Below are 27,468 nucleotides of genomic sequence, written 5' to 3' on the forward strand. Positions count from 1 at the left end.
CTTACTAGTATTTCTGAATTATATCTAGGTGTAAGTTAGAGCCATTTTAATAGAATTTCATTTGGACTGGAAGTTATTCTTGGCCATGATTTATGCCCCATGGACAGTAAGTGCCATTCCTTGGCTCTTCTAGGATTATGCAGTGGGAGATTTTATCTAAAAAAGAGGAAGTCCATGTGGAAGCAAGTGCCTTGAGCTCTGAATTATATCAAGCACTTACACCATTTTCCTCATTGTTGTTGTGCTTAGTCGCTCAGTCATGTCTGACTCTCTGTGGCCCCATGGACTGTAGCCCTCCCGGCTCTTCCTGTCCGTGGAAGTTTTCAGGCAAGGACACTGGAGTGGACTGCCATTTTCCTCCTTCAGGGGATCTTCCCGACCCAGGGATCGAAACTGCATCTCTTGCGTCTCCTGCATTGGCAGGGAGATTCTTTACCGCTAGCACCACAGACTTGGGTTGATCCCTGGGTTGGGAAGATCCCCTGGAGGAGGGCATGGCAACCCACTCTAGTAGTCTTGCCTGGAGAATCCAATGGACAGAGGAGCCTGGAGGGCTACAGTCCATGGGGTCTCAAAGAGTTGGACATGACTAAGCAACTAAGCACAGCACCAGCGCCATGGGCTGTATCCTGTGCCAGGTGACGTGAGCTGACGCCCAGCTGGGACAACAGGCAGCACGTCAGAAATACATGGAGAATCACACAGGGGCCCAGTGGTGACCTTCTAAATTAATATCTCAGTAACTCTCCTTCTTAGAAGAGATTTTACTTGTAAACAATGTTCATTCCAGATCCCCTAAGAAGAAAATCATTCAACTCCCTGGCACACTGAAAGGGGTTTGTTCAGACTTGGGAAAGCATCAGCAAGAAAAACCTCTGATGCCTCAGTTGTTCCTTTCTCATTATGTGAGTAATGTGGTCAAAAGGACATTGGCAAATCTTGGTACAGAACTTCCTGAAGGGTTAGTCATAGAGGTGAGGAGAGATAAAAGTAGTCAGATTGTTATTGTCTTGGCATTTATAGCAGCACCACCAAAACAGTTAAAGATAAACAGACCAGTAGAAAGACAACTTCTGAACATTGTTTGAATAGATTGGGAAGTTTTCAACGTAACTGCTTAGAGTACTTACCAGGTGGCACTAGTGTTAAAGAACCTGCCTGCCAGTGCAGGAGACACAAGAGATGCGGGTTCAATCTCTGGATCAGGAAGATCCCCTGGAGAAGGAAATGGCAACCCACTCCAGTACTCCTGCCTGGAGAATCCCATAGACAGAGAAGTCTGGTGGGCTACAGTCCATAGGATGGTAAAGAGTCAGACACGACTGAAGTGACTTAGTATGCACACACGCTTAGAGTACACATGGCTAAGGAAAAGTCTGAAGTCCTGCCTTAATGTTGGTACACAAAGTCTATAGGTATTTGCATGAAGTCAGTTTCTCCATCTTCATTCATCTTTGGCCTAAATCTGTCTCACAGGCTGGCTTGTCCAGCTGCTGAGATGACTTTGGTGGTCTTAAAATATTATTTTTCAGGAAAAGAAAGGACAATAGTTGAAAATGTCCCCTTCTAAAAGAAATCCTTTGCAACCAGAACTGAAAAGTATGAAAAGTGGAATGCTAAAACCTCTGAAGTACTGGCCATGCAAAAACTAGTCAGGTCCTTTCCATCTCCAACAGAGGTGTCTGCTGAGTACTCCACTCATGTAGCCCTACACAAACTGGTCCAGGACAACAAGGATGCTGGGCCTGGATCCCTGAACTTTGAAGAAGTCAATGGTACAGAATTTTATAACTGGTATTAGAGATGTTAGTGGGAACTCTTCCTGTGACAAGTGTCAGCAGAAAATACATTTCAGCAGCAGCAGCAGAAAAAAACACCAAACCAACCAACAACCTACACTGTGCAGAATACCAACTTGTACCACGGCAAGATCCATAAAGAAGGATCTATTCTGACAGACAGGTTTCTGGCCTTTTCACCTGTGCTAACTCTTTTTTTAAAACCAATCTTTCACTGTCATGCAGTGGACTGCATACTGCAACGGCTTGGACTCTGTGAGGGAAAGCTCCTCATGTAATCTTACCCCAGGATCCTTCTAGCTATGAGATAAACGGAGTTCCAAGAAGACTGTTTGCAGGGCTGAGAATTTTGTGAGATTATTAACTAGCACGTCAGCGAAATTACGAATTCTGGTTTTGCATCATGACTGAAAATCTCAAGTACTTTATATAAAATTCATTTGACAACCTAAGCCTAATTTACCATTCAGGCTGATAATTAATGAGCTGCAAACACTCATTTCCTGCCAAGCATTAGCTGTTACCTCAATCTTACATTTTAATTGGGCTTTCGTTCCCATCTCATTACTCAAATATTGATAAACTTTTTAACGTTTCTTTAGAGAGGAAAAAAAAGGTCAATAGGCAGTGACAGTTGCAATGACAACGGCAGAAACTACAAGTAACAGCAGCCAACATTTATTGAAGGTCCAGGCAAAGGGCTTCATATGCATTATCTCTTTTAATCCTCACAAACATACGAGACAGGAAGTGTTAACATCCTCACTTCACAGGGGAAGCTGGAGCACTTGGAGGGTAGGTAATGTGCCCAAGATCAGACAGCTATTAAAAGACATAAGCGGGTCTAGAAGCCATGTTTGTCTGATTACAAAGCCCAGCACTTAATGACACTATGTTATACAGAGACCCAGCATCTATGGTATGTAAAGCCATCAAGATCGTAAAAAGAAATGTAAACAAAGAAGTATAAAAAGATTTTAGTTTTAAGTATAAACAATTTAAATAAATATAATTACATAAATAAGATGATATATTTAAAACAGATAATGTATTAAAGTATAACATAAATTTCAAATATAAAAATAGGTTAAACTATTTAAGTAATATATGTTACTGAATTCCTCTGTATCTCCTAGTTTTATGGTGAACACTAGACTCTCCTAATTTTTGTAGTGCTAGAGGAGGAATATGCTCAATACGGAAAGTGGTTAGCATCTATCATGCTGAGTAATAATCTTTCACTATTTTTGTTAATCTGAATGCCCAGGATTATTGCATGGTATTCGAATCAGAATATGATTATCTAAAATGGTCATTTGTTTTTCTAGATACTGGTTTCCAATGACATAACATAAAATCCACCTAACAGCTGCTTTCTCTCATTTTTCTGACACAGGCCACATAATCATCCTCACAGCATCAGTAACAGTTCCAGTTCCAAGCATTACCATAGCAACGGCTTTTGGAAAATGGAAACTAGTATCAGTGAGCAGTGACCTGAGACCATAGTAATAATTCATCCATGTCATAGAATCTTCTTCCTTTACACACTTGCATTGATTTTAGCAAGATTTTTGCAAATTGGTTTGGCTCACAACACTTTCCTGAAAGTGTTTTCATTTTTCACTAAGGTTTTAGTGACCATTTAGTCTAAAAGGATCTCGCTACTCAAGATAAAATCAAATCCCCTGGCAAAGCTAAGAGTGCATTTCCATGTGGTCACAGATTTTTATCACTTGACTTGGAAAAATAAAGCTACCAGACAAGCATGACACATAAATATTAGTTTGCTGGTTCTCATCTTATATTCATTTGTATTTTATATTTAAAGATGATTATTACTTAGAAACATAAAGATACAGCAAATATTAATTTGCTGATTCATAACAGCCCTGGACACAGAAGATGTGATTCCTCCTTTGTTGAAGAAATTAATATACATATTAAATTAATATACATATTCATCCTTCTCAGATGACATTTTTTTAAAAAAATATTTATTCATTTATTTGGCTGCACCAGGTCTTAGTTGCAGCATGTGGGATCTAGTTCCCTGACCAGGGAACGAACCTGGGCCCCCTGCATTGGGAGCTGAGAGTCTTAACCACAGGAACAGCAGGGAAGTCCCCTCAGATGACATTTTAAGGTTCAGGATATTTCAAGGTCTTGACAGAATTTTTACCTTTTGACGAAGCATATAAGCTAAGAGTGCTTCTTATCATTTAAGGTCAATTTATAGCTGCAATAAGGCAATTATGATTAAATAACATGAAAGGACTATTTAAGACACATCTGGGTCAAGGTTTTTCTATTTTGCTTCTTCTCAATTGCTTCTAGCATTTCATTTATTTCTGTATTTCTCCTAATCTGGGGGGAAAAAAACCCCTATGCCCCCATAATTAAAAAAAAACTCAGCATTGTCCTTTCACTACATCAATTAGATCACATCCCTGATAACACTGTCACAATATAAGGTGGATGCAAACTGAACTACTAAGATTTTTTATAAACTCTGAGATAGATAAACAAACCTGAAGCCTGGAAGACTGATGCAAACTACCTAAGTCAAAAATAAATAAAGTATTCAGCATTAAAAAAAATGGCAATTTATACATGATTCCTAGCTAGTTTCACAAACCCCAGTGGGTGACTCAGAAAACTGGAATTAGAGGGAGGGACACCAGGACACAAGAGCCCTTACCTCCTGGAGGTGGCTTGCTCTTGGAAGTGAGAATGACAAATCCAAATCCTTCATTTTCTTTTCGCTGCAAGACAACATCGTAGGGCTCCTGGGGAGCAGGCCTGGCCAGGACCTCTGCTCGGTTCAAGCGGGGAGATCCATTCTGTGCTGAAAGGAAGACTTGGGAGCTGTCATCCTCAGGCTGTTTCTCTGTAATAAACAAGATCAATTTTGATATTTCTGGAACATCGTAACTTTTGATAACTAAAGTGTTTTGTGCTAAGCTCTTCACAAGAATACTGAGTTTCTAACATGAAGAAAAGTAGTGCCTCTGCCCAAGTGCTCTGGACACCATCTGAGTGCAGAGGTAGGCAGCAGCCCATCCAGTGGACTTCTTGAATGCTCATTAAATACATAGTTGGAAAACTACAAAATGTTATCTCACTCTAAGGGAAGTTTTTCAAAGCTTCTGTGAAATTTGATGGTAAAAAAAATTCTTCTTGAAATTATTTTAATTCCAACAAGGTTTTGAACCTGGACAAGCAATTTTTTAAAGTTGATAATGAATAACAACATAGTAAACTTCCTCTTAAAATCAACTTTAAATATAATTTAGTGGGACTTCCCCGGCAGTCCTCCAGTATTCTTGCCTGGAAAACTCCCTGGACAGAGGAGCCTGGCTGGCTATAGTCCATGGCGTCACAAAGAGCTGGACACAACTGAGCACCGCCTCCCCCCACCCCACACACACACACACTGAATCCTGGCGGTCCAGTGGTTAAGACTCCACACTTCCAATGCAGGGGACCTGGGTTCACTCCCTGGTCAGGTGACTAGATCCTACATGCCACAACTAAGATTCAGTGCAGCTAAATAAATAAACATTTAATAGAAATATATAATTTAGCGCATGACTGACACTCCTGACGTCTGGGACATCATTGCATCAGGACAGAGATACTTCCCATTACAGCTTGAGAACAGTTTGCCACCTACACAGATTTATCTTTTACAATGTGTTTTACAACTGTACTTTTCTGACGGGTAATACGAGATGAGTTAACCATTAGCAGTTCTCAGGCATATAACAAGCCGTCCACATGAATGGCAAACTCTCCTAGACACAGATCAAGTCACATGGAATTCCTAGCAAATGGGCAGTTAACCTACACCCTTTTCTTCTATTTAAGAATAACATCAGAATTTGAGAAAGAATGACAAAAGTTAGTCATAACTGATTTTTAAAGAAAGGGCAAATTTTGTGCCATAATTTGATACAAAACATCATAAACAACCACCACAACATGCTGTTATTGATGAACATGCATTTATAAGGTCTCTCTGTATCAAAATCTATGGGACTCTGAGGATGTGTTTTTAAACCTCAACAAAAGTGTCAACAACTTCCAATAATTACCAACAAAAAAAAAGGTTCTTTTTGATATAATGCATGGTTAGAATGAATTAGCTAAAATGTCTCCAATAATATCAAACTACTATGAAACGTCTTTATGATGCTTTTCAGGAGGGAGCTAATCTCTATTTGCACAGCGTCCCATTGTTTACTCTACGTAGTTATGTTCTGACACCAGACAAACCAAATGGAAGCAACACAGCATTAGAATCTGCATGCATCTCAGAATGCCTGATATTTATGAAGGGAGGTGGGCTTTTACTTTGGATGCTACAATCAAAAACACAGGGCCTCATTTTTAAGAGTAATGTAAATATTCATCAAGTCACACATTTTTTGAATGCCCACTCTGTGCCATGCGGTCATTCTTCTAGGTACTGGGTACACAGCATAGAATTAAATGGATGAAAATTCCAACCTTCATGAAGCTTACATTCTTGTGGTGCTACAGGGTTGTCTTGAAAACATTTTTAAGTGACAAGAATTCACTTTTTAAAATTTCTACATAATATTCACAGAGCTACTAACATAAAAATACAGGAGATTATTATCTCTTAATGTAATCGTTTAGACCTCAGGCTTTGTAATTAAATTATCTGTTTCAATCCTGGTCCTACTACCTACCAGCTATGTGTTTCTCAACCTTTCTGTGAGTAACTAGAATAATGACAGTGTTTACCATCACAGTGTTGTGAAGAGTAAGTAAAAGAATCCATGTCTGAGACTCAATAAATGTCATACTAAAACTTTTGAAGTAGAAACATTTTGTCCTCTGAATATTTAGAATTTCATCAGGATCTAAAATTGTTTGATATTCAGTTAATGGGATCTCTTAGTATGACTAAACAGCTTTGTATTTGTTCTTCAGAAAACAGATTTAACCTGATATTCTGACTACAATATCACACTGGCAAAATTCATTGATATACTAATATAATCTTAATGTAGAGACCCAAAATTTATTTCTCTTTTTTTATAGTAGCAGCACTATTTATGAATCCTTTCAACCTTACATGGCCTTCCACATCCAAGGATCACACCAAATAAGTTATCTCATACACTATTTTTGTTGTCATTGTTTTAGGTAAGAAGTGGATTTAGTCAAAGAAACATTTCACAGACACAGTGTGGGGCCATTGCAAAGGGCTAGCGCAGCCTCTCAAACACTACTAAATATAATAAAATGATCTGAAAAAAAAAAGGTGGCCTAAATCTCATTTTTCTTTTTTAACTTATCAGAGCAAGAACAGGTTCACTTCACATACCACCGTAGAAGATCTTCCTTCTGACAGTTAATAACACGTGGCCATTTCGAGCAGCGGCTGTCATTAGGTCTAGGACTTGTTTGTGTGATTTCCCTTTAACAGGGATTCCATCAATGCACATCAGCTCATCAGCTGCACGGAGCCGACCATCTTTCTCAGCTGCGCCCAGAGGAATGATGGCTCCAATGTATATCTGATAAGATATAAAGTGTGGGTTGCTCTATACGGTCTACTAAGACTTACTAAAATTCTTAACTACTAAGTCAAGGACTTTCTGACTCAAAACTCAAAACTATGCATACCAACAAATTTTTGCAGTTCAACCTGAAAACAGTCATAGAAATTGACCTGTCTCCAAAATGGCACTTCAAATAACCACACCATGTAATCTCTTCTGGATTCTTTGGGTTGGGCACAAGGAAGACAGGAAATACAAAGTAATTCAATAACTTAGAAAGTACCACTATCACTTCCATCACTACAACAGAACAAAAATATTAAACTCAGAAAATGCAATTCTGTGGGGTAGCTACTAAAAGTAAAGTCCACTGAATGTCATGGTGAAAGTTTTTTTTTTTTTTTGTATATTGTTCATAGCAACGGGGATAATTCTTACAATACTCCCACTACATGAGGCTATCAGTTCAAGTTTAGTATATACAAAAGAGAAATATTTGTTGTTCCTAAATTCTAAAGCAGTATATATTTTAAGGGAACAGAGTGACCTAAGATTCACTTGCAACTAGGTGAACAAATCTTGCTCATTTTCTTTGCTGGCAATTAGAATCCTATAATTGGTAATCCTAAGTATTTGGACTAGGTCCAGAGCTGTTATAACCTGACATTTAAGAGAAGATAAAGTGTAAACATTTCCTCTAAGGTCAGGAGCAAGACAAAAATGCCCAATCTCAATACTTTTATTCAACATACTTTTGGAAGTCCTAGCTACAGCAATCAGATGAGAAAAAGTAATAAAAGGAAGACAAATTGGTAAGAAAGAAGTAAAACTCACTGTTTGCAGATGATGTGACTATATGTGGAAAATCCTAAAGACATCACCAGAAAATTCCTAGAGTTCATCAATGATTTTGCTAAAGTTGCAGGATACAAGAAAATCTACAGAAATCTCTAGTATTTCTATATACTAAATTAAGGAAATAATCCTATTTACCACTGCATCAAAAAGAATAAAATACCTAGAAATAAACCTACTTAACAAGGTAAAAGACCTGTACTTGGAAAACTAGAGTTCACTAATGAAAGAAATTAAAGTTTACACAATCAGCTGGAAAGATATATCATGTTATTGGGCTGGAAGAATTAACATTGGTAAAATGACCATGTTACCCAAGGCGATCTACAGATTCAATGCAATCCCTATCAAACTGTCAAGGGATTTTTCACAAAACTAGAACAAAAAAAATGTAAAATTTGTATGGAAACAGAAAAAAAACACAAATAGCCAAAACAATCTTGAGAAAGAAGAGAGCTAGAGGAATCGCTTTCTTTCTTTTTTTTTTTTTTTTTTGAGGAATCGCTTTCTTGACTTCAGACTATAATACATAGCTACGGTAATCAAAACAATATGGTACTGGTACAAAAAGGAATATATAAATCAATGCAACAGAATAGAGAGCACAGAAATAAACCCACACACTTATGGTCAATTAATCTATAGCACAGGAGGCAAGAACATACAATGGAGAAAAGACAGCCGCTTCAATAAGTGGTGCTGGGACAACTGGATAGTTACATAAAAAGAATGAAGGTTAGAACATTCTCTGACACCATATACAAAAATAAATTCAAAATGGATTAAAGACCTAATTGTAGGACCAGATACTTTCTGACATGAATTGTAGCAACATATTTTTGGATCTGTCTCCTAGAATAATGACAATAAGGACAAAAATAAATGGGACATAAATAAACTTAAAAGCTTTTTTCATGGCAAATGAACCATAAACAAATAAAGACAACTCTCAGAATGGGAGAAAATGTTTGGAAACAAAGCGACTGAAAAGGGTTTAATCTTCAAAATATACAAACAGCTCATGCAGCTTAATTAAATATATACATATCAAAAAATGGGTAGAAGATCTAAACAGACATTTCTCCAAAGAAGACATACAGATGGCCAAGAGGCATATGAAAAGATGCTCAACATTACTTATTATTAGAGAGATGCAAATCAAAAATACAATGAGGTATCACCTCACACTGGTCCAGATGGCCATTATCAAGAAATCTACAAACAATAAATGCTGAAGAGGATGTGGAGAAAAGGGACCCCACCCCTCACTGTTGGTGGAAATGCAAATTGGTACAGCCACTATGGAGAACAGTATGGAAAAGTTCCTTCAAAAATTAAAAACAGAGCTCTCATTTGATCCAGCAATCCCACTCCTGGGCATAAACCTGAAAAAAAACAAACCCCACAACTCAAAAAGACGCATGCACCCCAGTGAATACTGTATCACTATTTACAACAGCCAGGACAAGGAAGCAACCTAAATGTCTGTCGACAGACAAATGCATAAAGAAGCTGTGGTAAATATATACACTGGAATATTACTCAGCCATAAAAAGTGAAACAATGCCATTTGCAGCAACATGAATGGCCCTGAAGACTGTCATCCTGAATGAAGTCAGTCAGACAGAGAAGGACTGATACCACATGACACTGCTTATGTGTGGAATGGAAAGAAAATAGTACAAATGAACTTACTGACAAGACAGAAATGTGTGCATGTGTGTTCAGTCCTGTGATTGCATCTGACTCTTTGAAACCCCACAGACCATAGCCCACCAGGCTCCTCTGTCCACGGGATTTTCCTGGTAAGAATACTGGAGTGGGTTACCATGCCCTCCTCTAGAGGATCTTCCCGACCCAAGAACTGAACCTGTGTCTCCTGCACTGCAAGCAGATTCGTTACTGCTGAGCCATCAGGGAAGCCCACAAAACAGAAATAGAGCCAACAATATAGAAAATAAACATATTGTTACTGGGGGAAAGGGGAAGAGGATAAATTGAGAAATTGGGATTGACATATACACACTACTATCTACTCAACACTCTAATGACCAATATGGTAAAAGAATTTTAAAAAGAGTAGGTTTTAGAAAAGGCAGAGGAACCAGAGATCAAATTGCCAGCATCCACTGGATCATGGAAAAAGCAAGAGAGTTCCAGAAAAATATCTATTTCTGCTTTATTGACTATGCCAAAGCCTTTGACTGTGTGGATCACAATAAACTGTGGAAAATTCTAAGAGAGATGGGACTACCAGACCACCTGACCTGCCTCTTGAAAAACCTGTATGCAGGTCAGGAAGCAACAGTTAGAACGGGACGTGGAACAACAGACTGGTTCCAAATAGGAAAAGGAGTACATCAAGGCTGTATATTGTCACCCTGTTTATTTAACTTATATGCAGAGTACATCAGGAGAAACGCTGGGCTGGAAGAAGCACAAGCTGGAATCAAGATTGCTGGGAGAAATATCAACAGCCTCAGATATGCAGATGACACCACCCTTATGGCAGAAAGTGAAGAGGAACTCAAAAGCCTCTTGATGAAAGTGAAAGAGGAGAGTGAAAATGTTGGCTTAAAGCTCAACATTCAAAAAACTAAGATCATGGCATCTGGTCCCATCACTTCATGGGAAATAGATGGGGAAACAGTGGAAACAGTGTCAGACTTTATTTTGGGGGCTCCACAATCACTGCAGATGGTGACTGCAGCCATGAAACTACAAGATGCTTACTCCTTGAAAGGAAAATTATGACCAACCTAGACAGCATATTCAAGAGCAGAGACATTACTTTGCCAACAGAGGTCCGTCTAGTCAAGGCTATGGTTTTTCCAGTAGCCATGTATGGATGTGAGAATAGGACCAAAGACAGCTGAGTGCCGAAGAATTGATGCTTTTGAACTGTGGTGTTGGAGAAGACTCTCGAGAGTCCCTTGGACTGCAAGGAGATCCAACCAGTCTATTCTAAAGGAGATCAGTCCTGGGTGTTCTTTGGAAGGAATGATCCGAAAGCTGAAACTCCAGTACTTTGGCCACCTCATGTGAAGAGTTGATTCACTGGAAAAGACTCTGATGCTTGGAGGGATTAGGGGCAGGAGGAGAAGGGGACGACAGAGGATGAGATGGCTGGATGGCATCACCGACTCACTGGACATGAGCCTGAGTGAACTCCAGGAGTTGGTGATGGACAGGGAGGCCTGGCGTGCTGCAATTCATGGGGTCGCAAATAGTTGGACACGACTGAGCGACTGAACTGAATTGTACTGAGAGCTGTGTGTGTGTGAACGCGCGTGCACACGCACGCATGTGCATGTGCATATATAAAACTGATTCACTTTCCTGTACACCTGAAAATAACACAGCATTGAAAATCAACTATACTTAAATCAAAAGATTTTTTTAAATAACAAAAGAAAGACCAAATAGGTAAATATGTTTCAGAAATCACAATGATATAAAGAGAAATGCATTAAACTAAAACTAAAAAAATTAACTTAAAAGCTTCTGCACAGCAAAGGAGACCATAAACAAAATGAAAAGACAACATAACCTATGAATGGGGAGAATATTTTTGCAAATGAATAGTCCAACAAAGGATTATTTCCCCCAAATATAAAAAAGCTCATACAGCTTAATATCCAAAAAAACAAACGACCCAATTAAAAAATGGGCAGATGTGAACAAACATTTTTCCAAAGGGAACATGCAGACGGCCAACAGTCACATGAAATGTTGCTCAACATCAGTAATCACTAGGGAAATCAAAACCATAACAAAGTATAACCTCATACCTGTCAGAAATGTTATCATCAAAAAATCTACAAATAACAAATTTGGTGAGGATGTGGAGGAAAGGGATCTCTTGTACACTGTTGGTGAGAATGTAAATTGGTGCAGCCACTGTCAAAATTTTGTTTTTTGAGGTTTCTCAAAAAACTGAAAAGTGGTATACACACATATATACATACAATAGAATACTACACAGGCATATCAAGAATGAATTTTTGCCACTGGAAACAATATGGATGGAACTGACCCAATAAGAGCAGCAAAAAGAAAAAAAAAGAAGACGAAAAAAGCAAAGATAGCCCAAGGTACCTATGGAATGACTTCAAGCAGAATAACATTCATATTATAGGAGTACCAGAAGGAGAAAAGAGAAAGGAGCAGAAAATTTAACTTGAAGAAATAGTGGCTAAAAACTTTCTTAACCTGGGAAAAGAGACAGAATCGCAGATTCTAGAAGCCCAAAGAGTTCCCAAAAAGATCCACACAGAGATACACTGTAACTAAAATGTCAAAAGTTAAAGAGAGAAATTTAAAAACAGCAAGAGAAAAACAGCTTGTTACATACAAAAGAAAGTAAAAGTTTCACTAAGTCCAGTTTGATTCTTTGCGACCCCATGGACTATTCAGGCCAGAATACTGGAGTAGGTAGCCTATCTCTATCAGATCTTCCTGAATCAGGAATTGAACTGCGGTCTCCTGCATTGCAGGCAGATTCTTTACCAACTGAGGTATCAGGGAAGTCAAAAATTTCAGCACATCAGAAATAATATCATTAAATGCATACTGTGTGCTGTTCTTAGTTGCTCAGTCATGTCCGACTCTTTGTGACCCCATAGACTGTAGCCCACCAGGCTCCTCTGTCCATGGGGATTCTTCAGGCAAGAATACTGAAGTGGGTTGTCATTCCCTCCTCCAGGGGATCTTCCTAACCCCGGGATCAAACCCAGGTCTCCCGCATCACAGGCAGATTCTTTACTGTCTGAGCCACCAGGGAAGCCTTTGTTATATAGCAGAAACTCCTATAAGCCTATGAGCAGATTCTTCAGCAGAAACTTTGCAGGCCAGAAAGGAGTGGAATGATATATTCAAAGTGTTGAAAGGAAAAATACGTCCAACCAAGAATATTCTATACAGCAAAATTATCATTCAGAACTGAAGGAGGTGAGAGTTTTCCAGACAAGCAAACATCAAAGAAGTTCATCACTAATAAACTGGCCTTATGAGAAATGTGAAAGGGACTTCTTTAGTTGAAAAGAAAAGGCTCTGAGTAGTAATAGGAAAACATATGAAAGTATAAATCTCATGGGCAAGATAAATATAATCATTTACAAAACTAGTATAACAAGGTTAAAACACAAAAGTAGTAAAAAAATAACTATAACTAGAACAATCAGTGAAGGGATACACAAAATAAAAAGATGTGAAATGTGATATCAAAAATATAAAATGTGGTAGAGGAAGTAAAAATGTAGCTTTAGAATGCACTCAAACTTAAGTTGCTATCAACTTAAATTAGACTGATATATATATATATGTATATAAACTGTTGTATGTGAGTCTCAGGGTAACATCAAACAAAAACCTATTGTAGATACACAAAATATAATAAAAATAGAATCTAAGTATAATTTTAAAGAAAGTCATCAAACTGCAAGGGAAGAAAGCAAGAGAAGAAGAACAGAGAAGAACTACAAAACAGCCAGAGAACAAAGAACGAAATGACAGTAAGTACATGCCTGTCAATAATTACTTTAAATGTAAAAGACTAAATTCTCCAATGAAAATACTTAGAGTGGCCAAATGTACAAACAAGACCCATCTATATGCTGCCTATAAGAGACTAACTTCAGATGTAAGGAGCGAGAAAGTCTGAAAGTAGAGGCATGGAAAAAGCTGTTCTGTGCAAACAGAAACCAAAAGAAAGCTAAAGCAGCTATACCTACATCAGACAAAATAGACTTTAAAACAAAAACTACAAAAACTGTAATAGAAGACAAAAAGAGCATTATATAATGATAAAGGAGTCAACTGAACAAGAGGATATAACATTTGTAAATGTTTATGCATCCAACATAGAAGCACTCAAATATATAAGGCAAATATTAACAGACCTAAGGGGAGAAATTTACAGCAATACAATAATAGTAAGGAATTTTAATAACTCTATTTACATCAGTGGATAGATCATGCAGACATAAAACCAATCAGGAAACATGGGTCTTAAATGACACGTTAGAATGAATAACGTTTATATATAGAAAGATAGATAGATTAAACACTCAGAACATTCTATATATATTCTATATATATTCACAACATTCTATCCAAAGTAGCATATTATATACATTCTTCTCAAGTGCACATGGAACACTCTTCAGGACAGATCACATGTTAAGCCATAAAACAAGTCTCAATAAATTTAAGAAGACTGAAATTATATAAAACATCTTTTCCAAGCACAATTATATAAAACTAGAAATCAGAAGAAGAAAATTGGGAAAATCACAAAATGTGAAGATTAAACTACATCTTAATGAACAACCAATGGGTCAATGAAGAAATCAAGAGAAAAATTTTAAAATACCTTGAGACAAATAAAAATGGATATCCAACTTGCAAAATCTCTGGGACGCAGCAAAAGTAGTTCTAAGAGGGAAGTTCATAGTAATATAGGTCTACCTCAAAATAACAAAAATCTCAAACAGGTAGAAGGAAGGAAATAACAAAGATCAGAACAGAAATAAATGAGACAGAAACTAACAAGACCATAGAAAGGCTCAATGAAACTAAGAGCAGGCTATTTGAAAAAATAAACAAAACTGAAAAACTCTTAGCTAGAGTCACCAGAAAAAAAGAGGGCTCAAAAATAAAATCAGAAATGAAAGAGAAGTTACCTTTGATACCACAGAAATACAAAGAATCATAAGAAAATACTATGATCAATTGTATGCCAAAAAAATGGACAACCTAGAAAAAAATCGATAAATTCTTAGAAACATGCAATCTTTCAAGCGTAAATCATGAAAAGTAGAAAATCTGAACAGACCAATTACTAGTAAGGAGGTTGAATCAGTCATTAAAAATATCCCAGCACATGGAAGTCCAGGACCTGATGGCTTCACTGGTGAATTCTATCAAACATTTAAAGAAGATTAATATCTATCCTTTTCAAACTCTTTCAGAAAACTGAGGAGGAAGAAACACTTCCAAACTCATCCTATTAGGGCAGCATTACCCTGATACCAAAACTGACAAGGACAACACAAAGAGAGAAAATTACAGGTCAATGTCACTGATAAATATAGATGCAAAAATCTGCAACAAAACATTAGCAAATTAAATTTAAAAATACATTAAAAGGACCCATACACCATGAGCAAGTGGAATTTACTGCAGGGATGCAAGAATATTTTAACATCCACAAATCAGTCAATGTGATACACCAAATTAACAAAATGAAGAATAAAAATATGATCATCTTAACAGATACAGAAAGAGCATTTAACAAAATTCAGCATCCATTTATAATAATTCTCAACAAGGGAGTAGAGGAAACATGCCTGAACATAATAAAGGCCATATATGACAAGCTCGAGTCTTCCCTGGTGGCTCAGATGGTAAAGCGTCTGCCTGCAATGCAGGAGACCTGGGTTCGATCCCTGGGTTGGGAAGATCTCCTGGAGAAGGAAACAGCAACCCACTCCAGTACTCTTGCCTGGAGAATCCCACGGACGGAGGAGCCTGGTAGGCTACAGTCCAAGGGGTCACAAAGAGTCGGACACGACTGAGCGACTTCACTTTCACTTTATGACAAGCTCAGGCTTCCCAGGCAGCTCAGTACTAAAGAATCTCCCTGTCAATGTAGGAGATGTGGGTTCAATCTCTGGGTCAGAAGATCCCCTGGAGGAGGAAATGGCAACCCACTCCAATAGTCTTGCCTGGAAAATCCCACAGACAGAGGAGCCTGGTGGGCTATGGTCCATAGGGTTGCAAGGAGTTGGATATGACTTAGACACTAAACAACCAACAACAATGACAAGCTCACAGCTAACATCATACTCAACGGTGAAGAAATGCTGAAAGCTTTCCTTCTAAGATCAGTCACAGGCAAAGATGCCCACTTCCGCCACTTTTACTCAGTAGAGTACTGGAAGTCTAAGCCATAGCAATTAGGGAAAATAAAGAAATACACATATCACATCTTCTTTATACATACACACACCTACACACCCACTTACATATACAATGGAATATTACTCAGCCAGATCACACGTTAAGCCACAAATCAAGCCTCAATAAATTTAAGAAAACTGAAATTATATCACACATTTCCAACCATAATGGTATAAAATTAGAAGTCAATTACAAGAAAAAAAATTGGGAAAATCACAATGTAATTTTAATCACAAAGATTAAACTACATTAGAAAGAACAAAATCTTTGCAAGGCAACAAAAGGCCTTGAGGACATTATGCTAAGTCAAAGAGTCAGACAGACAAATGCTGTATAATCTCACTTATATCTGAACTAAAAAACAAAGTAAACAAACAAAACAAGACTCAGAAAGAACAGAATGGCGGTTGACAGCGGAAAGGGGATTGGGGGGAGGTAGGTACAAACTTCCGGTTATAAAATAAATAAGTCATGGGGATGTAATGCTGCAGCATGGGGACTATACCCAATAATACGGTAGTGCATAATTCAAAGTTGCCAAGGGAATAACTCTTTAGGGTTCTTATCACAGAAAAAAAATCTGTCCCTTTGTCTGATGACGGATGGTAACTAAGCTTGTTGTCATGATCATTTTGTAGTGTATACTAACACTGAATCATTACGCTGCACATCTGAAACAAATATAATGTTATACATCAATCACAGCTCGATTCAAAAGAAAGGAAAAGGAACAATCAAGGTACTCCATATTTGCCCTACATAGGGCAACCTACCTGAAGCTTTATTTGTCTCTGATAATTATTTTAACTGTAACCGATATGACTAATTAGAACATATTTATACTCTCTAAATCAAATGTTCTAGTCAGAATAGAAAGAAGCCTGTAATTTTAAAAGAATATTATTATTCACCTAACTTCCAAACATGATAATGTAGTCATTCATATCATACAAAAAAGCTTTAAATATGTTCTTAAACTTTAAGAAGCACATCACTTCTTTGTCAAACTAAGGGCAAAACAAAAATAAACCCACTACATTTGTTCTCTAAGTATGAGTGAGAATTCTATACAAATAAATTTCTAGATTTAAATGCCTTGCAAATATAACCCATTATTATGCTCTAATTTATGGCTGACTTATTCAGCTTTTACCTAGTTTTAGCCTCAGCTATTCCAAGTTAGGGCTTCCCTGGTGGCTCAGATGGTAAAGAACCTATCCTCAATACACAAGACCTGGCTTCAATCCCTGGGTCAGGAAGATCCCCTGGAGGAGGAAATGGCAACCCACTCCAGTATTCTTACCTGGAAAATCCCATGGACAGAGGAGCCTGGAGGGCTACAGTCAGTCCATGGGGTCACAAAGAGTTGAATACAACTGAGCAACTAACACTTTCACTTTCACATATCAAGTTAACTGAGGTATTATGACATCACTAGAAAAGCAATTCTTGGTCATATTATTGAAACTGTTAGAGAAAACAAAATCTTTTAAAAAACCAAACAAAGTAGAATGCAAAACAAATGCACCATATTCTACCAAATCTCTATTAAAAGTTTTAACAGGAATAGCCAAATGACAACATAGTTAAACTTACAGATTGGTCAGGTCCATCTCCTCCCAGTACTCTGAAGCCAAACCCTGATTCCTGTTTCCGAAGAAAAACATCCAAATCTTTGGTGTTTGGTGCTAAGGAAAACCAGAAAATAATAAGTACAAACAAAGGTACACAATATACACTTTGATTTATTTTAAAAAGTTTAACACTATAAAAACTCAATCATAAATCTTTGTTTTGTGCTCTAACTCAAACTGAATCAAGATTGCTTAGGAATATTTATTCCCATTTCCATACACTCAGTATTATACTGCCATTAATTCTTGATGCTTTCAAATAAATGTTTCATCTTCCGAAATAGGACTATCAAGTCTGGGTCTGGGACTAACAAGATAAACTGTGACTGGTTAAATAAGTATGAAATCAATTATATATATTTCTACTTGTGCATCTTTTCCAAGGTAGTGAAGTCACTCAGTCATGTCTGACTCTTTGCGACCCCGTGGACTGTAGCCCACAAGGCTCCTCCATCCATGGGATTTTCCTGGCAAGAGTACTGGAGTGGGTTGCCATTTCCTTCTTCAGGGGGTCTTCCTAACCCAGGGATCGAGCTCGGGGCTCCCACACTGTAGGCAGACACTTTACCATCTGAGCCACCAGGGAAGATGCTTATTAGATCTATTTCTAAAAATAAATACATTTCAGAAGCTAAACCACTTAAAGCTACAATTGCGCTTCAGAAAAAAAATGATCATTAGTTGGTAAATTAGTATGAAATGCATTTCTGCCTTATGCACACTCTCTTCTCATCATCTGTCCACTGGACTCCTCTAAGGAGTCTACTCTGCTCTCTGGCTTCCTCCTCAGATTACATACCCTTCTGATTCATCATCCTTTGTATTCCTGCCAAAAAAAACCTTTGTAAAACACAACCCCAACAACTTCATCCCTATAGTTAAGACTGTTCTGTGGCTCTTTATCATGTAAGTCATTGTCTCCAGCTTCCTCAGCCTGGCATAATCCGCTCTCCACCCGCGGCTCCTGCCCTCCCCTCGGGTATCCACTGCCGACCACACCCAGCTAAACTGAAACTAAATGCACAATTAAGGCCACGCAGTGTGCAAATGCTATTCTTCTTTCCCTTCCATCTGTCTCATAAGCAACCACCTCTTTGTCTTACAGCTTAACTTCCTATATAAAGCAATATACGATACTTCCTACTACCCACAGCAGTAAAACCGACCATTTCCTACTTTGGATCCCAATTCATCCAGCCTACCCTTCTATTACTGTACCTGTATTTGTATATGTACTTGACTATTTCTTTGTCTTTTCCATTTAGGTTTAACCATCTCTTTGGATGCAGGGTCTAAGTAACCTATTACCTCTGTATTCCCATTACCTACTATGATGTTGGGTAGACAGAGGCACATTTCAAAAACAAGAGTTCAAAACATGGTTTTGAAGAAAACAAATGAATCAGTGTTGAGTATAAATGGAAGAAGCCCAGAGCTACATTAAAATGGGAATGAATAACTCCAACATGTTGGTTTTTAGAGATGGAAACATCAAGTTTTTAAGAAAGTTCAAATTAATGTTGTTGCATGCTTTCCTGAAATATTCCACAGCTACTTACGTTTATCTTCATATAAAGTCTTAGATTTCAGGTAGACCTCAGAAGGATCCAGTTTCGGGGATCCTGACCTGATAATGCTGGGTGGAAAAGGCATAGGCTGGGGAACAGGCTCATTTATGGCCTCCAAACTTTCTGAAGTTTCCTTTTGATCTGTTTTCTGAAATGGAAAAGGGCCTTACTTAGCATCTCAAAAAGCCAGATGGTTGATTAGTGCAAAAAACTGTTGTCTGAACCAGTATGTCAACTGATTACAGTTGCGTAAGCAGCAGGGTCAAAGCCACAGCATATTTGCAGTCTTAGAGGAGTTCACTTTCACAGTCATGTGTATTTGATTAAAACATATTTCACTTAAATTAGAACACGTTTATAATGATGTCAATCAAAGGGCCTTAAGTAGTCCTGTGTTAAGGAATTTTGCCCTTTTCTCCACCACCAAGACACAAACTGACTCTAAGACATACAAGACTGCACTTCTAAGCAAAGCAGGAGGAAGACTCAGACAGTACCTCCATTTAATTCTTGAAAACCTCACCTCCCCACTCATTGAATTAATTTCCAGTAAAGATGTTTAAGGAATATTCTTTCTAAGAAAATGAAATACAAAGTGTTAATTCTAATTTAGGTTGTAATGATGACACTATGAAAACCTGCATGGTCAGTTTAAACAGATCATGAAAATGCTCCATGCCTAGAAATCAGAGAAGGGGTATATTCATCTGCTCCCATTCAGATAGAACTTGCCCAGAAGAATAGCTCATCAAAATGGCTTCTTCAATAAAATTTAAAAGTGAAATCCAAGAAATAGCTTCAGAAAATAAATATTACGGTTTAGAGAACAGCTTGTTACCCTGAATTATGGTTAGGAGAGGGAGATTACAGACACTTGTGATAAAATAATTAAAGTGACTGTGATGTAGGAGCAGCAGCTTGTCAGGGAGGACTCAGGACAGTGGCCATAAAGTGTTGTGCCAGAAGGGACCCTTTGCTGACCAGGACCCAGTCAGATGCCTAGGAGATAAGAGTAGCCTTTCCCTCTTTCTCCCCCTCTTGTCCTAGGATTCTGTCAGAAGCAGTGAGAGGTCATCAGAAACTTTCGCCAATTATAAAGCATTAGGGTCCCCGTGGCTGCACTGGCATCTATTATGAAACACAGGGTAGTACAGGAGTTAAAATGGCAAATTTGCAGAAGATCGTTTTCAGTGGGCTATAAACAATTAATCTATTTTGTATCTGATGGTCTTTTGTTTAGCAGCCTATGGTTTATGGTTATGGAAGACCATCTTTTAACTGGAAGATGATACACTCCAAATGAAGCAAACTAGAGCTAATAGGATTATATACCTAATTGTCTTTATATCCATATAATTGTAAACTTAAATATTTAAGTAGCTACACATGTACCTAGCACAGTTTCTTTCATACCGTTATCTGGTATGTCCTTTGTTTAGGTCTTAGTCTTTACACAGGTCCTAAAATAGGCTAGTCAGTTATTCAGAAGAACACCACAAAAAAAAACTGTTCCAAGTCTGACAGCCTCTTGGTCTGATAACAAGCAAACTGAGCAGAGAGGCCACAACCGCTCTAGCCCTAAACGTCAGAAGGTCGGCTAAATGTGGGTAATGACAGTCCCCATGTATTGTGGGAAACCACTGCATCTTCTCATTGTAGCAAGACATCTGCCCAATGTCTGGCTACTCCTTACCCTTGCTCCTCTGAAACAGAAAGCCAAAGGACCCATCAGTAGGCACCTCAATGAGTCCACGTTTTACTACATAGAACATCAGACTACTACAGGTCTCTAACATTTCTTCAACAGAAATAACCAGCAGAGCACACTTCCTCTATAGATGGCTTTTTCTAACTTGCACTCTTCCCTGAGTTTCTGTTCCAAGCCCAGGACAGTCTGTCTTCCGACTCCTCCCGGTCTTTAAACACCCACCCCATGAGCAGCCCTCATGGAGGGAAACGCGGCATCTGTCTCCGTGTGCTGGAAAGAAGAATTTGAGGACAACTGCATACTCACCAATTTGGCAGTTTTAGTTGGTGAAGGAGGACCTTAAAAAAAATGAGCCACATTTTAAAAACAGAGGAAGGATTCCCAGACTACAAATACTGCTAATGTTTATGATAAAACTAGCTTCAACTTTTAGAAGGCTAGTAAATTATGTCCAACATGTTCTACGTGCCAGGCATTATACATATATTTCATTTTTTATGACAATCCTAAGGCATACATGTTACTGCCATTTTATAGATAAATAAAGCAAGACTCAAATAGATTAACATTACTTTCCTGTACTGTGGAATCAACCAGCAACTAGGCAGGAAACTGACATCCAACCTGTTTGACACAGAACCCTGGACACTTTTATCTGTTGGAACTCTGGATGACTCTCCAGCCCCCACAAAGAGATCTGCACTTACTCTGAGCAGATTATCACCCAGAGAAGAAACAAAAACAGTTCAAAGAAATGAGAATCGAAGTTAAATTGTTCATTTGCCTCAAAAATGAAAACTAACAGCCAGTGAGATACATGTGAAGGGCTAAATTTTATTCTTTAAAATACTAGTCATTCATTGGTATGGATTTAAGAAAGCCCGTTAAAATATAACTTTTTGATTAGTCCTTGGAACTGCATTTATGTCTGGGAGCAGTTCAAGTCAGTTGATGACCTTGGAAAATAAAATTATATTTCTCTCACATGAGCACTGTGGGGTTTAATTAACATTTACTGACAGATATTAAAGCTTAAGATAAAAGCTTTACGAGCACAAGCTATCATGACTGCTTTTACAGAACAGATTAACACACCATCCAACATTTTTACTTATTCACAGAGATCCTAGCTCTTTCAAAACATCCTTCGTACATTACAGAGGTCCAGATGAAGTACCACTGATTGAAAGGGTCCATTTCTATTATTGCCATCAACAGAGAAAATGAAATTAAGAGGATATATTTCATCGGAAGTAGGACAATGCTATGACTCTAGCTAATCATTAAAGTCATAAATCAGATTTTGAAAAGAACACAGAGGAAAAGAAATCCATAATGGACACAAATGAAACCACTAATAACTAAAAAAAAAAAAAAACACCACCAAAAAAACCGCTACAAAAGATACTGCTTATGGAAGCAGTCAGACAGAACTTAAGGAAAATGCACACTAATTACCAGTTAAGTCTTCTGGGAAAGAGATACTCTGACCTGGAAGGAAGGACAATTCACAAATATAAATGCATGAACAATGACGACTTTTCCTTGTGCTTTTACTCACCTCCTCTTAAGATAAGTAATGGTACATCTGCACCTACTGGAAACTGCTTTAGCACCTCTACCACTTGGAGATGTGTTAAATTCTGCACATTTTGATGGTAAATCTCCTTAATTATATCCCCTTTCTGTAGGCCTTGACACCACTGACTATCCAATATCATTTTCACCTTCTGCCCAGTTGGGCTGTCAGCAATTGCAAACCCAAAGCCTTTAGGGCCCTTGATCAGAGGGATAGTCACTAGTTCTGGCTGGGAGCTGCCTGACGATGCCATAGATGCTCTCTGTTCACTCAGATCTGATGCTCCATTAAAACGATCACTGATCAAGCTGTGTCCCGATTTTCCATTCTGGTCCAGCACCACTGCTCCTGACTTAAAATCCTGAGTATTCATGCAAGTCTCTCCCTTGGTTAATGACTGTCCATTGATGACAGGAGTAGCAGCAACAATGTCCACAACAGGATCTTCATTGTCATCAGGAAGCGGATACCCACGACAAAGAGTGAGGTTTACATACTGATTGACAGGTACCAATTGAAACATCTGGACAACATCTGCATGGGTGTGACCAAGGACACAGTTGCCATTGATGTCTACAATAACATCACCTGGTAAAACATAAATCACATTAAAAATCTTAAAGCCATCAAATAAATTGATCTTTTATTGGGGGAGATAAAAATGACTGAAATTTAGCATCTAAATTTGATTTCTGGAAACCTCTTACTATTCATTAACCACTGAAAAAATAGATTTTGAACACAGACATGTCATTCTCCCTTTGGTGACTCCTCCCTAAAAAGAATATATAAATGTGCGTGTGTGTTTGTGTATGACTCCTTGCGATCCCATGCCTGTCAGGCTTCTCTGTCCATGGAATTCTCCAGGCAAGAATACTGGAATGGGTTGCCATTTCCTACTCCAGGGGTCTTTCCAACCCAGTGACTAAACCCATGTCTCCTGCACTGGCAGGTCGATTCTTTACCACTTGAGCCACCTGGGAAGCCATATAAATGTGTGCTTAGTGGCAAACAGTTACGACCTCAAGCTCAAGTGAATCTTAAAAAAGATTCATATTATCCATGTTAGTATATCCTTTGAGTGACACCTAAGTGGGCACACAAAGCTAGGTGCATTGCAGTAGGTGTTCAGTACATAGACAAGCAGCGCACAACTCCACTGGCTACTTATACAAACAGACAAAACAGACATTCTTTAAATACATCTGATTTCATGATTTTTAAGTAGCCATTGATTACAACATACTTAAAAATTCATTCTAGTTTGAACAATGTAAGGTTAAAGATTAGAATAATAACTTATGAATGTATTTTCTTTTTACATCTTTCTTTTTTGGAGAGACTTTCAATTTAGTGTAATTTAGTTATCAAAAGGAGAAATAAGCAACAAAAAAATTCAATACAAGTAAAGACTATATTATTTAAGATGCTGAAAATTTAGCTGAATTAATCCTTTTAAAAGCTGGTTTTACTTTCTTGATTTTACATCATTATGACCCACTTTGGTTGTAGGATCTTTGCCACTCATCAGTTGTGTGTTTTTTTAAATGCAGTTTTGATTTTTAAAATTTGTCCTCTGATGTCTCATCCATTTGCTGCTTTTATTTGAATATGATTATTTAAAAGGTTATTGCCAAATAAAGGTGCTTCAATTTGTTCTGATTGCATGTAGGCTTTAAAAAATCAACATGAATGCTATTTAAAAACAAATGTTAGCCTGTGGAAATTCATTTCAAAATTCAAGAAGATAAAGAAATTAAACTAATTAGAAATAAAGCTTTGACTTTTCCTCCCCTAGTCAAAGTTCTCTGAGTTTTTATGGATGTATCCTATTGCTTTACAAATTAATAACATCTTTAGACAAATCTAAATCTACATCATAAAATCCTGACAGTATATACAATAGTTTTGAGATGTGTTTCATGGACAAAAATATTTTAAAAGTAAAAATTGAGGATTTAGGACAAAACCTTAATTTTAATCTCCAGAGTTTGTTGATTTTATAAAGTAATAAATTAGAAAAATAATTTTCTTTATAAATATAACTTTTAATTATTTTAAGATTTCTAGTTTAAATTTCTATCACCTAATTCAGGAAGCATAATATGAGAGATCCCATATATTAATTGAAAATAAGTTGATACCTGCCATCAAAAGTAATATGACAATTGAATCACCCAAATGGAGAATGTATTTACACATAGTATGTGAAATAACAGAGGATTAGAAAAGCCTAGCAAATAGGGTAAGAAGCAACCTCAGTGGATTATTAAAATCTTTCTGGAAGAAAAGTATTTTAACCTTCCTCATAATCATAGTCTTAAACTTCCTCTAACCTATAGCCATAAACAGTCGCTCACATAAAAATATGTAACAGTCACCAAGTAAAGATGTTGAGAAAACTACATAAAAGACAAATTCATACAGCTCTGTAAAAATAATAACCTTATTGTCTATAATAATATAATTCTTTTTTTCCTGTTCTTTTCTTTTTGTATTCTTTTTTTAGCTTTATTGTCTGTAATTCTTAACATAGTGGCTTAACTTTACTAATAGCCACTAAGATAGCAAAAAACAAAGGAAAGGGTCCAACCTGGTGAAAAAATGTGGGATATACCCATTTGCTCAGTATCACTGTAAACGTCACAATGAATCACTTTTCAAAAAAGATTACCGGTAAATGTTAAATAACTCCAAAAGTACCCTAGATAATCAGAGAACATCAGACAATCAAATACTTTTCTGAGATGGTTAATAAATCCTTAGCTTAGTATAGGCAAAGGCTTATCTCAAACTATACAAACTATTCAATATATTAATAAATGACCCTCCCTCAAAACTACCATATACTTAATTTAGAAGATAAACTATTTTAATACAGGAATCTACCTCCTGGTTGTATAATTTCTTTCTCTCTCTCTCTCTCTACACACACACACAAAATACATATATGATATATACTTATATAGCTATTATATATTTGGTATATATGTTTTATATATATATATATATAAAACATTCTCACTATAATTTTTGTTATAGGATCACAAATCTTTAAGTACTTTTCTATTTTTAAAAAATTTTTTGCCAAGCCATGTGACACGTGTGGGATCTTAGTTCCCAACCAGCGATGGAACTCATGCCCCCTTCAGTGGAAGCAGAGTCTTAAACTCTGGACCGCCAGGGAAGACCCCTTTTAAGTGTTTCTGAAAAACCTGTTACCTGGAGCAATTTTCCCATCCTGAGCTGCAGGACCATCTCTCAGTACATTTTTCACTTGTAGGAACTCATCAGGCCTATCCCCACCAATAATGGTAAAACCAAATCCCATTGTGCTTTTCTTCAATGATGCTCGAACAAGGATGCCTTTAAGCTGGGATGGATCTCGAGTGAAGTGCGATTTTTCTGTATCTGCACAAAAATGAGAAACAAGAATAATTATAATGACTATACTCCTCAAAGCTAGTTTCCAAGATAGTCTATATAATTTAAATACAACAAACCATAACAGAAAGAAAATAAGAGAGAATCCAATGTTATAGAACAGTTGGAATTTAAATTCATATATTAAATCACTGAAAAAAAACTTAGCTAATGAATTATTTCTCATTCTTCTATAGGACTCTTCTATGTCATCTGAAACATATAAAAACATCTATTTCATCTTCTCATTGCCTTGTCTGTACTTACTTTTTCTAATCGCAGAGTCCTTTAGATAGAAGTCAGAATGACACACCTGAAGGATAACCTTTATTATTAAAATCCTGAAAGCCTTGGGCACTCATTCGGATGTATATTTCATTTGAATAAGCAGCTACTGGAGCTCTATGCAGAAAACACTATACTAGGAAGATGAAGGCAACTGTCACAAACTTATAAAAGACAATACATGGAGAACTTTTTATAACCCATGACTCAGGCTTTCTGCAGCCTTTAACTTACATCTGATGAGTGGCGTGAATCCCTGCACTACTAGCAAATAGCTTCATGCTTCTTTCCCTTATACCTGTGCTTAGTGGAAACTTTAGGAAGACAAAAAGCAGTTTCACTGAAAAGCCTATTTTTAGAGGTTTCCTCAGATGATCCTAGCACTAAAAGTGATCCACATTTGCAAGTAATACCTGTCTTCTCTTTCCCAGAAAGTTCGCTCCACCTGGCTGCCATTAGGGCACTTCCGAAAACTGTGGGGATCAAACTGTACAGATTCATAACTTAAAAAGCACTGTTTAAGTTAGCTTTTCAAAATATGGTTTAAATTTTTCTGACAAATCTCTTTTTTAACAGCTTTATTGAGACATAATCCACATATGACAGAATTATACAAGTCAATGATGTGGTAACCATCACCACAATCTAACTTTAGCACAGTTTCTCGCTCCCCAAACACACACCAAAGAAATCTTGGTGCTCATTAGCAGTCACTTCTCATTTTTCCCCAACCTGCCCTCACATCCTAACCTCAATCACTAAGCCACTTTCTGTCTGTAGACATGCCCAATCTGGACATTTAATATAAATGGAATTATATAATATGTGGTCTTTTGAATGGTTTATTTCACTTAGCATAATTTTTTGAGGTTCATCTGTATTGTAGCATGTACTTTATTCCTTTTTTATCACCAAATAATATTCCATTATACAGATATATCACATTTTATTTATTCACTGATTTGCCGGGTTGTTTATACTTCTTGGATATTATGAGTAATGTTGCTGTGAATACTCATGTACAAAATTTTGTGTAGGCAAATACGTTCATTCCTTTTAGGTACATACTGGGAATGGAAATGTAGCAGTTACCATGAACATATTAATATTATAACTGT

The 27,468-nt window shown here is 37.3% G+C and overlaps 1 protein-coding gene across 2 annotated transcripts in view; it reads right to left on the minus strand.

Moving 5' to 3' along the window:
• The window catches only part of MAGI3 (membrane associated guanylate kinase, WW and PDZ domain containing 3), a 247,806-nt gene that overhangs the window by 24,783 nt on the left and 195,555 nt on the right, over positions 1 to 27,468 (minus strand). For both annotated transcript variants that reach the window (XM_068963940.1, XM_068963941.1), the window contains exons 9-15: positions 25,865 to 26,053; positions 22,625 to 23,230; positions 21,370 to 21,401; positions 19,347 to 19,503; positions 17,750 to 17,841; positions 7,159 to 7,351; positions 4,501 to 4,689 (exon numbers count right to left, since the gene is read on the minus strand). In XM_068963940.1, coding sequence (XP_068820041.1) covers positions 4,501 to 4,689; positions 7,159 to 7,351; positions 17,750 to 17,841; positions 19,347 to 19,503; positions 21,370 to 21,401; positions 22,625 to 23,230; positions 25,865 to 26,053 — 1,458 coding nt within the window. The remainder of the gene's footprint in view (positions 1 to 4,500; positions 4,690 to 7,158; positions 7,352 to 17,749; positions 17,842 to 19,346; positions 19,504 to 21,369; positions 21,402 to 22,624; positions 23,231 to 25,864; positions 26,054 to 27,468) is intronic.

The sequence above is a fragment of the Capricornis sumatraensis genome, chromosome 2 (genome assembly GCF_032405125.1).
Source record: "Capricornis sumatraensis isolate serow.1 chromosome 2, serow.2, whole genome shotgun sequence".
Classification (NCBI taxonomy): domain Eukaryota; kingdom Metazoa; phylum Chordata; class Mammalia; order Artiodactyla; family Bovidae; genus Capricornis; species Capricornis sumatraensis.